The sequence below is a fragment of the Gobius niger genome (assembly GCF_951799975.1).
Source record: "Gobius niger genome assembly, chromosome: 15".
In the NCBI taxonomy this organism is placed as follows: Eukaryota; Metazoa; Chordata; class Actinopteri; order Gobiiformes; family Gobiidae; genus Gobius; species Gobius niger.
Genome location: NC_136866.1, coordinates 8,190,261 through 8,201,782, shown reverse-complemented (window position 1 = coordinate 8,201,782; position 11,522 = coordinate 8,190,261). Strand labels below are relative to the sequence as shown.

Sequence of the window (11,522 nt, the reverse complement as noted above, 5' to 3'; positions counted from 1 at the left end):
TGTGACATTATAAAACATAAAACATCTGAACTTACATTTACGTCTTTGATTAACAGGTCTGGCAGAACTGTGGTGCCGTGTTGCGGCTCTGCCCGGGAGGAGTTTACCACAGTTGTAACAACATGCTCTGTGGGAGGAGTCAGACCTGGCCATGGATTCTCTTTTGAATCCTTGTTACTAATGTAAATAGAGAAGACGAATACACTGTTCAATGTAACATGTTTTTAATTTTTTTCGTGTATATGACAACGTGACATGCTTATGAAAACATAATAAAAATTAGCCAAATAGAATAAAATAAGAATTATATCCATAAGAGAGCGGATCCTCCTTTCATCCTCTGGGGAGCATTAACTAAAAACAAACAAACAGAACAATAGTTATTAGTTATATATATTTATGGTTAATCATTATGGAGCAGGGTGAAATAATGATGTTTTACATCATTATTTCCATTGCTCTGTGACAGAATGTCACAAGAAGCCACAACATGTTTCAAAATAATCTTTGCGACTTAAATCTTGTGAAACAAAAAAACGAATTTCTTTGAAACAGAACGTACTGTGTTGAAATAGTTCAGTAAAATATCCCAATAGCATAGACAGTTTTTCTCATATTGTGTAGCCCTAACTATAAATTGAACATGTGTGTACCTGGTCTGGGCTTTTGTCCACTTCAGTGCGTGTCTTGGTGGTACAGTGGTGGTCGGGTGATAGAAGGAACATCCAGCTCGTTTGCACTGCGCAGCGAAGCGACAAGCCTGCGAAGGGGCACAGACATCATGAGTATATCAAACAAAAGTACTGGTCTATACATTTCATGCTATGAATCTTAAAGCCACACTGTTTCCCTACATAAATAGAACTGAACACAAGGATTGACTTCATTATTATTATTATTTATTATTATTAGTGAGCGGGTTTGCGTCTCCTCAGACCTGGCGTGTGATGTGAGGAGCGGGACATCGCCAGTTTGTGTTGGTGGACATAGAGCTGCTTTGTTTTAATCGCAGTTAGAAGGCTTAGATATGTTTGGTCTTATTCCAAAAAAAGCAGTGCCTGTGTCTTTGATGTTCATTTGGAAGATGTTTGTTTATTTATTAGCATATTGCAGTGTTTGTTGATACGCACAAATGCTTTGCAGTGTGGCTTTAAAGTAGATCTAATACTTGTAATCTGTACCTTGGGGTGATAAAATGTACAGTCCATTTTTTTGCAGTCTGGGAAAAAGCGGCACACTGTTGTCGTCTGCACTGGTGGCGCTAAGAACATACGGAGCACTTGGTTAGGACAAAATTGTTGGAAGGACTTTCTATTTTCAATTGTTTAGAACATAATAACTTTAAAAAAAAAAAGTGTTATGAACCTGGTCTTGACGGGGGCGCAGCTGTACCTCTGCGGCTGACGTGAGTGAAAGGGCAGTCTGGCTTTGTGCACCTGGCGTCATATTTACAATTTGGGTGGATGAAAAGGCATTTATCTCCAAATTTACAGCTGGGAAAGGTTCTACAAGAAATGAATCACATACGTTATAACAACATTCAGAAATACTTATTGCGACATACAACATGTGACACTTACTTGCATTGAGTTGTGGGGTGATGGTACGGGCACTCGTCTCCACTTTTGCAGGCGGGCCAGAACTTGCAGCGTTCCATCACTTTTTGCCTTTTTGTTGGGACGTTCTCTCCCTCTGCTGCTTCATAGTCCATCATCTCATCTTATATAGTAAAACAATACATTCAATCATTGACAACACCATGATTATCCAATACAAAATATTTAAGAGGGTATGTAAGATTTTTTTGTAAATATTTTATAATCATTGACCTCTTGTGTCCCCCAGTTATGTTACCATGATTAAATCTCAACCTTCTCTCACTTGCAAAATCCCAGCACCTAATCAATGCTAGAGCAGGCCTACAGTAGTTAAAGTGACTGAATTCTGGAGGTTCTTGGCTTTCAAATGAGGAATGGTATGTTCACATAAAGGGAAACGTGCTTGTGCAGTGAACCCCTGTAGGGGTCAAGCTCCAGAATAGGAGAGAACTTCTTAAATGACACAGAACACGGAGGTCTTCCAATCAGGAACGCACATATTTAAGATGAGGAGAGAGTGGAGGCTGAGTCCACAGACTTTTAACAAGCCTTACACTCATTTATTCAGCTTGCTTTCCCCTGAGTTCTACAATGTGCATCATCCAGGTGCATATCATCTTTACACCAATACATTTTGTATTTTATAATTTTAATATTGTATTCTTTTTGTATTTCAAATTTTATTGCCATAGTTTTATTGTAGTGCCTTATTTCTTGCCCTGTAAAAGGTGCTCAACTAATAAACTTAACTTACCTCTATAAACTACTACGATCATACACCTCAAACATAACCTTTAAAAATCTAATTTGTTGTTGTTACTGTACCTTCGACCAGTGGATTTGCCTGGAGTCTCTGAAGAACGCTGACTTTGGCTTGAGTGCTGCTCTCCATGAGCTCTTCTCGAGGAAGAGGTCTAACGTCATCCATTTCCATTTCAAAATCTACAAAGTTCCCCACTGGGCTGGGAACACCATCCAGGGTAACTATAAACTTTGGACTGGCAGACTCGCCTGGCTCCTTACTGTAAAACAGAGAAGAAATGCACATTAGCCTTGTGGCCCTGTGGTTCTCAACTTTCATGTCAAGTATTTAGCTTTCGGAGTAGTACCAAAACCACCACCTCGCCTCGCTTATTTTGTCCATACATCTATATTTTTAATTTTAGTATTTGCTATACTTGTTGGATCTTTTGTCTTCTGGATGGAATGTATAATGTATGAATGGGCAGAGAAAGCTTACCAGAAACCCTAAAATAAAAGTAAAGGCGCCAATGCTAACGACCCATCCAGCTGCTGACTCAGTGAAAGTATAATACATACTAATCAATCAAGATCAAATACACACTAATATCAACTTCCAATTAAAGGGTATGGTACCTGGACTGGATGGTGCGAAGTGCGGCAGATGAAATATCCAGGGAACGCTGTGGGGTTCTGGCTGGAGGCTCTTCAAGTTGTGGCTTACTCATTATGAAAGAGCGAGTATCAGGGCCTCCAGCTACTTCCACACCTACGCAATATTTGAGAACACGTTAAAATAATGGATAAAGCCAAACTACATAACACACACGTATTATTACGCCTTACAATATAGGTCCCCCTTTTATCCGCTTAGAAAATCCACATTGTTTAATTTTGTGTAATAATACTTTGTAGTGTAACACTTCACGTAACCATATTTAAATAGGGAAAACGTGGAAGAGCTTGGTAGCTTCTATCTTGACCTGTTTTCGAGCTATAGTGGAGAGAGGGAGAGGCTAAATGCTAACGCCGTCTGCGCTGTGTTTAGGTGACTGAAGGCACGGGGGAAGACCAGACAGGTCCTAAAGAACGTCAAAGCTAAGGTAAGAACATATCTCAGCATGTAAAAACGGTGGCCTATTCCTTTAACACTGAATGCCCATCAATGTGGCTTTAAAATGGTAAAAACTGACTTACTGACTGCAGCTTGCACCCCTGCTTCACTGCCCTCTTTAGAATCCAACTGCAGCCGTGATGCTAAGGATTTGGAGGAAGCTGAAAAGAGAGGGGACGTTCATAAATAAACGTGTCTCAAGAACAAATATAACACTTTAAACAACAGCAGAGAACAGACTGGTTCTAGACTGAGGTAGCTCTGTGGAGGTGTAGGCTCTGGGGGCCAGGCTGTGAAGGTGCTCCTGGACCAGCTGAATGGCTGCAGTCATCTCCTCACTTGTGGACAAACGGGTTCGTGGGGCAACAGGAACAGTCTGTCGCTGTGGGACTGTTACAAATACATGTATGAGAAATAGACAACACTCTGACGATTATATTTAAATAAATCATGTCGTTTAGATGTGGAACACACTGCTGGCATCTACAAAAGCCACTTTTAAGAAGCTTCTGAACACATTTGGGGCTCACTAACAGCTGGACTTTAGGGATTCCATCGATAAACAACAAACAACACAAGCCGTCTTGGCCATCTTCGTGTAACAACAAACACTCGGGTTCCCAGAGTTGTCAGCTACTGATCAATCTGGATTCTCTCCACAGAAAATGAATTGTGAAACCAATCCTTAATTTAAGTATGGTATGTTGATTATATTACATTTTATGAGTAAATCATGGGTTCTCACTTTAATGTGGCTGATGAGTTGAAAACATCATGATTGATCACACATAATTTGGACAGTTTATGTTAATGGTTGTTGAAAAAATGCATATTGAACAGGCAAAACAAATCTGAAACTTTAGCAGAATATATAGCAGCTTGTGTATTTTTACGATTGAACACCATTTCTATTAATGTACTTGTTTATAATCTACACAAAGTGAAAACTCACTTATCGGGTATGCTGTGGTTTTGGTGATGGAATCCTGGGCTTCTGATATCGCCTTCAGAATCAGATTCCTATTAGCTTGTTTTGCTGGTGGCAGTGTAGGTCTGAAACACAGGGTTAGGGTTACACTTTACACTTAAACAAAGGTGAGGCAAGCGTGAACAGGAGACTGACTTTCGCTCTGGTTTGGAGGGAAGGGACACACGACTGGACATTCCTCTGCTGCCGTAGTTTGCCTCTTCATCTTCAACTTCATCACTGTCATCATCTGCTGTTCTGCTCACGCGTACCACTGAGCTTGCAACTGGAGCTTTACGCTTCCGTGACTCCTCCGGCTAAAGAAATAGAATAGTATAGACCACTTTTAACACCTCAGGGGAGCATGAAATGAGAATAAATCTCACAATATTTGATAAAGTATTGCAACAGCAATATTGTGATATTTTACTAAACTATTTCAACACAGTATGTCCCATGATAGTCCAGTATGAACAGTATATTTCTGCTGTAATCTGTCTTCCTCATGTCTAATGCATGTGTGACTAGACACAGGAGTCAGTTCTTTGCAATTAGCAGTTGAGAGCTCACAGATTTTAGATCTATGTTTAGGTTTCTGTATCAAAAGAGGCAACGCTTTGGTCAAAGTATGTTTATAAGTAAGAACAAGTTTAGTAGTTTTGACCAAACCTTGTGGCGTTATGATAAAAAGTCTGAAAACTGTGTGAACTAATGATAAGATGAGAAATGTGTCAAATCGTCTAACAACGGAGTGTCACGTTGACATAATCAAAAGATAAACCTGGTTTATCTTGGTATTTTTGTTTCAGGCTGTGATAGCAAAAGAAGTGTGTAAAACTCAGATGGAAAATCATTTTTGGCATATTGCTGATTTTTACAATGTGGATACCCTTATCTGATACTGCAATAACAATTTGCCAATAAGCCCTACAAACAAATTTCTATAAATTGAATGTAGGCTACACATACCTTACTGACGCTGGTTCTGGTTGATCTGCTGCTTCTGCTTTCCACATGCCTGGAGTGCGACTCTGCAGAGTTTATGGAGCTGAACTTGCTTTGACCAGGTCTGTAGATCTCAATACTAGGTCTGCTTGTTGAACTGCGTGTGCGGCTGATGTTGGCAGCGGTTTCCACGGGCTCATCAGAAATCAGGTCATCATCCATGTCAGGCTTGATGTCAATAACCGCTTCAGAAAGAACAGACTCCACCAGGGGTTTCACAGCAGATGTAAGCCTGGATGACGAGCTTCTTCTTAAACACAATAGAAATCATTAAATCTCTATCTCCATAACCAAATTCACACACCCTCCTCAAGACAATGTCAGGATAAAGTCAGGATTTTCTTCCTTTAATCCTGACATTACATGGAAAATGCAGAGGGCTGGGGCGCATGTGTGAAATGGGCTCAGTATAAACAATATTTATTTACCTGTTTTCATATGCAGAGCTGGAAACACGCGCCTCAGAGCGAGAGCTGGAGACTGATTTGGATTCCTCAATTCTGCTGCTTTCAGAGGGACGCCTTTTACTACTGTCTGACTCCAGTGAATATTTTGAAGATCCGGGCTCTGAAATACATTTACAGTTATATTTAAGAACATTGCATTGCAAAATCATAGATATACATCACGTTTCTTACTGTTCTGGCCTAAATTAAAATCTACTACTTATTTATCCATTTTTGTTATATTCATTTTTATTTAGTCGGGTCAGTGCATGTTAATGAATACATGGGTCTCTCATGCATGTAAACGCGCCACACCGGATTGTAGCCTTGTGCTAATTTCCATCCGGTCCAGGTGGGATTCAATAACTAACCGCTGTGCGACCGTGCTGACACTAGCAATAGCATACAAATAAACGACCACAATTTAGACATATCGGAAATTCACATGCATAACACACCGGAAAATTGTATAAATTGAAATTGTGCAACTCTCATTCACTTGACGCATATTGGTCAGGGTTGCGGTTAGGGGAGAGAGTGCAGCTTCCAGACAGCCCAGTGGATGAAGCTGTTCTTGAGCCTGATGGACCGGGCTCATAATGTTTAAAATGTGCTTTAATAGTTTGTAAACATTAAGTGAGCACTTCACAGACTTACCAACTGCCACCGACCTCAACTTCTCAAGGACCCCATTCAACCTGCGTCAGAACAGATTATGTCAGAGTCATAACACAAACACACACTATTGTTAAATGACTGACAATTCAAGCATTCCTCATACCAGGCTGTGAACTTGATCGTGTTGCTTCCCAAAAATAGAGACAAGTCGTCAGCCATCTGTTGGGGTGTTTTCTTGTTTGCTACCATCACCATAATGTAATCAGGAAGCTCTTCGTCTGCAGCACAAGAAACAAACAAAATAAGGGTTAAACTCAAGCATAAATGAATAATAATAATAATAATAATAATAATAATAATAGGCACGTGCACCACTCACCGATATAAGCACCGAGCTCCTGAAGCTTGCCCTTGATTGCAGCCTGCAAAACAAGTGTAATTTGATACGTTAGCAGCTGCAGATCCGAGAACACGCTATTCCCTTTCAGTCACCAGCAATTCAAAATTCGGTGATTTTTTTTATTTCTTTTAGTAAGCACAAGATTAGTTAAAAGTACTGGTTTCCAAATACATTCTGCTGCTAAAGCTATCGCCTAGCTACTATCATGGCTAGAAAACCCCCCCTCGGATGTTTATAACACTTCTGAGATCAATAACACGCACATGCCACTCTACTCACCCGTATTTTCTTGCTAATTTCGGTTCCGATTTCCATTTTGCTTTAAAACAACCCTATAAATGCTCTGTTTGATAAATGAAGCCCTTTCTGTGGATGCACCGCAGCTGGAGGGTTAGCTAGCCTTGCACCGTTCTCTGCAGCTAAACGACAGTCACGTGACCAAAGTTACGGAAGCAGGAAAGGGACAGTTCGTCGTCTTCTTCTTCTTTGGCTGCTTAACGGCAGATTCGGAATAATCTAGCGCTCTACCTCCACCCTCCAGATAGTGCATGAACATCATTGCAGCTATCCGGAAAAAAGTCCGCTGTTCTTTAAAAATTTAAACTTGTATTTTATTCCTCTATATTCTGAAGCCTTCGATAAAGTATATTTTAAGAAAACATTTTCTTTCTATTTTCGTTTTAATTAAAACCCTGTCTCTATTAAATTCCCTACACAATTAAAGACATGGCCTTGTCCGGTGTCCTAATTCTTAAAATTGCCTCTTCTTTTCCTACCCCCATCCCATTTATCTTTTTTTTCTTGACTTAGCCTCTGATTTTGATATTTTACACTGAATAGACACATTTGTTTGCTTTCAAAGTAATCCAATTAATATGCTACATATGCTACAAGTGTTTTCTTTTTTCGTTTGTTTTTTTCCCCTTCATTTATTTAGGCTATTTATTATTTTTATCCGGACAATGCACAAATACATTAGGCTCAAGAGCAAAGATGTTCGTACCAGACTGTTTCTTTATCAGACAAATTTCTGTTTGTGCTGATTGTCATAAAAAGCTGAATGAAAATAGCTATTTGTCCTATATTCAAGACACACTATATGAGATAAGCCCCAGGTAAAATAGGGTAAAAAATAAAGAACGAAAGAGCCGGCTGTTTATACTTTATCATGTTGAACACACGATGGCGCCAAAGACTATCTTATACAAGGCCTATTGTATGTGTGTCTTGAAAAACACTTTTTACAGTAACACACAAAAAGCCTCTCCAACAACATTGAAAGATAAAGAAGCGAAAAGTAGTGAATTTAACTGAGTTTGTTTTCAAACTGTCCAAACTCATAACTTTCCTAACACATTTCTAACATCTCAATTCTTCACAGATGAGTTTATAAACACGTTTTAACTCTCAGGGTCACTCACTGTCACAACATCTCTAACAATAACTTACCTGCAAGTCCTTGAGGAAACAAAAGGCTTCATTGTTATCTATGAAGTGTCTTTTAACATTGTCTTCTTTTGTAATTTACTGTAAGGACAAAACAAATTTCAGTTCAGTCTACCACGAAAAAGGTCAAGTCCAGGATTTTAAAGAGAAACACAAATGACTAAATAGTTGCTCGTTGTATTTATAGTATTAGTAAGCTCATTTTAAAATTTGCAATTAGTTCTGCTTATGTAAAAATGTGTTCTGTTTTGCAGCCAATAATCAGTGCACGAAGCTGCTGTCTAGACAAGTGTGTGAGCCAAGGCTGTCTGCTGTTAGTTCAACTTTACACTGGGTAGTGATGTCTTCCTAGTGAAATGTAGACTTTTATTTTGGTGTGTTCAACCCTTTCAACCCTTTGGTGTATGTTTTGTGATGGTGACTGCTAAAGCTGGGCTAAGCTTGCAAACACATTTGGAGATTCAAAAACAATAACACCAAGATAAATGCCCTGAACTGACTGTGATCACTATGAACACTCAGTATGTCCATATCAAAAACAAACCAAACCAAACAAAAAAAGTTATGTGTGACCAAAAATGTTGTGGTCACCATGTCTCACAACTGCCTTTTAAATGGAGCAGGGGAACTTCAGTGGTGAACCAGCAGAAGCAGCAGCTCCGTGTGACCTGAAGCCTCATACAGCCATGCTTCTGTCATGTACATCTGAGAAAAAGAGTATTACCTTATAGTATCACATTGCGCTGCAGATCTCTCTCCCTGAGGGTGGAAGACGGATGCCTAATACTGAACCAAAAGGCCCTTTTCAACAACGTGCGCCAGAAGATAATTCATTGCACCTGCTTTGACAATGTCCAGTAACCCAATACTCACTTTCCTGGAGAAGATGACACCTGTTTGAAGGAGGCTTGTTGGTGTTGCAGAAAGGACGGAAGACTCACCCAGTCACACGTCCCATGGAGCTTTACAACATACAGTCCAGTGGTGGGATAAAGCATGATATACAGTAGGCCCAACTTTACAAGCACGTACAAACATTTAAATGTACAAATCAGAGGGTGTCACTGCTACTTTACCCAATACCTACAGTGTTTGCTTCTGAGTTTTTGTTTTATGGGAGAGAAAAGTGAAGCCAATTTACTATTCTTGCATTAAAATTCTTCATTTACATTATATTATATTATTAAGTGTCTTAAAAGCAATTATTTCAAAGGGCTCATGGATATAAAAGGTTTTTAAAACACGAAGGCTCTCTGGTAGGAGAGGGAAATGTAAGTCCTGTACTTGTAACTTTTTTTTAAGATTAAATTAACCACCGATGTCAGAGAATTCACACTGTTTTAATGTTAACTGTGATAGAACAAACTGACAAGTGATCATAAATATAGCCTATGTTTGTGTTTTATCACTTATTCAAAATAAAGATTGTGTTTTTTAAATGTGCGTCACACTTCTACAAATCTATAAATCAGACATGTCAAGCTGGCGGCCCACGGGCCAAATCCGGCCTGAGAGATGACTTAATCCGGCCCCCGACTTGAGGGCTACTTTAAGAGCATTAAGTTGTTCGAGGGCTACCAGTTAAAAACAAATCCTAAAGACTTAAACGTACACTGTTCACTTATAGGATATTGACCCCATATTATATTAAAATAGCTTTATTTTAAACTCATACTGAGTCACAAGAACCAAAATAACTGTAATTTTAAGAATTAGATTCAAGAAAATGAAGTGTTTTACACTTTAGAAAAAGTCCCAAGGGCTACTGGACATGCCCCAAAGGGCCCCTGGGTGCCCGCGGGCACCACGTTGGTGACCCCTGCTCTAGCCCATTCCTCTGCGGAGTTATGAATATTTTAAGGAAAAAAAACAGTATGCTCATTTCAGCCACTAGGGGCTACTTAAATCTAAAAAAAGAAAAAGAAAGAGTTCCACATGTGTCCAGCAGAGGGAACTGACATAATAAGAGATCAGGATATAAAAAAAAAAACACATTATAGTCCCGTGGTAAATGGTCAGTCTGCCTCAGGGGGCAGCTGTGGCAACAATAGCAACTTACCAACACGGTGTGGAGTGAATGAATAATGACGACAGTGTACTCTGAGAAAGTTGTGACACAGGCTTGTAAATAGTGTAAGACATTATCATTATTTATTACTGTCAGGCTTTTATTATAAAATCACAGCTTATTGTTATTCATTTATCGGAAACATTTTTTCTTTATAGTATTTCATGTTAACATTATATGCAGCCCGCGACCCGCAGAGGAAGCTGGATTTCGACACCCCTGCTATAAATGAACTATTGCATGGCTATGACTTCTTAGAAATGGCCCATCCTCAAATAAAATGCAATAGTAATGTTGCGGGCACATTCTTTTTTACTTGCCCCACGAGGAACCAGGGGAGCAGGCCACATGTCAGGACACAACGTTTAGCTACTTGCCCCGGGTAAGTGGACAACTGTTCCTATGGTCCATTTTTGCCCTCCTTATCTGTACTTATAGAGGTCAGATCAGCACACTGCACTGAAAAGAAAATGCTAGTCTGATTCATGCCTTTAAATCTGACACACATTAACTTGTAATAGTGAGGAAGTGGTGGAACCTTATTAAAATTACAGCTGCACTAATGGTCGTAGTCAAAGTGCGGGAAGATGTTGGAGCGGTCACTGCAGGAGTCAGGGCTGCACGGCTGGAAGCATTTTCTTCTCATTTATTATTGAACAAGACACTTCCACATTAAAGTCATTCAGGTAATTATGGAAGCTAAAAAACATTTGGCACAAGTTTTGGTACAGCGGGAGATGTTTTGGAAGGCCTGCGTAGATTCATCAGTTTTTTGACCTTGGCACATATTTCATTTATCTCATTTAATCATGCATGAATTAAAAAAAAGGACATAAATCAGAAAGAAGAATTATAATATGACATTTTTGGTATTGAGCCCCGACATTAAACAAGGCTCCATCCAAACTTTTAACTCCCTGTGCCTTGTGAGTTCCAAATGGTTTTCAGGTAAAGAAGTTGGCTTTACAAATTTCGTACAATAAAGAATTACTTTCACTTTAAGTTGAGATTTGAGTTATTTTATTTTAGCTCAGTTATTCTCAAACTTTTCTCCTAGTGACCCCTATTTAAACAGTTACAGTGGCAGCCCCCAGCTCCTTTTGCCAACCTGACAAAGAA

General features: G+C 39.4%; 1 protein-coding gene across 2 annotated transcripts; it reads right to left on the bottom strand.

The window, feature by feature from the left end:
* Positions 1-24: 24 nt before the first annotated feature.
* zc3h14 (zinc finger CCCH-type containing 14) lies at positions 25-7,280 on the bottom strand. Of its 2 annotated transcripts, none has more exons than XM_079572298.1 (17): positions 7,169-7,280; positions 6,869-6,911; positions 6,653-6,767; positions 6,529-6,569; positions 5,854-5,992; positions 5,390-5,675; positions 4,577-4,737; positions 4,406-4,506; positions 3,694-3,843; positions 3,537-3,614; positions 2,976-3,108; positions 2,424-2,620; positions 1,581-1,719; positions 1,366-1,505; positions 1,182-1,261; positions 654-760; positions 25-354 (listed from the first exon to the last, which is right to left on the bottom strand). In XM_079572298.1, exons 1-17 carry the CDS (start codon positions 7,202-7,204, stop codon positions 351-353), a joined length of 1,950 nt encoding a protein of 649 aa, XP_079428424.1. In that variant the 5' UTR covers positions 7,205-7,280; the 3' UTR covers positions 25-350. The 2 variants fall into 2 exon arrangements, with proteins under 2 accessions (XP_079428424.1, XP_079428425.1); XM_079572299.1 differs by having other exon boundaries at positions 30-354; positions 5,390-5,672.
* Positions 7,281-11,522: the final 4,242 nt, after the last annotated feature.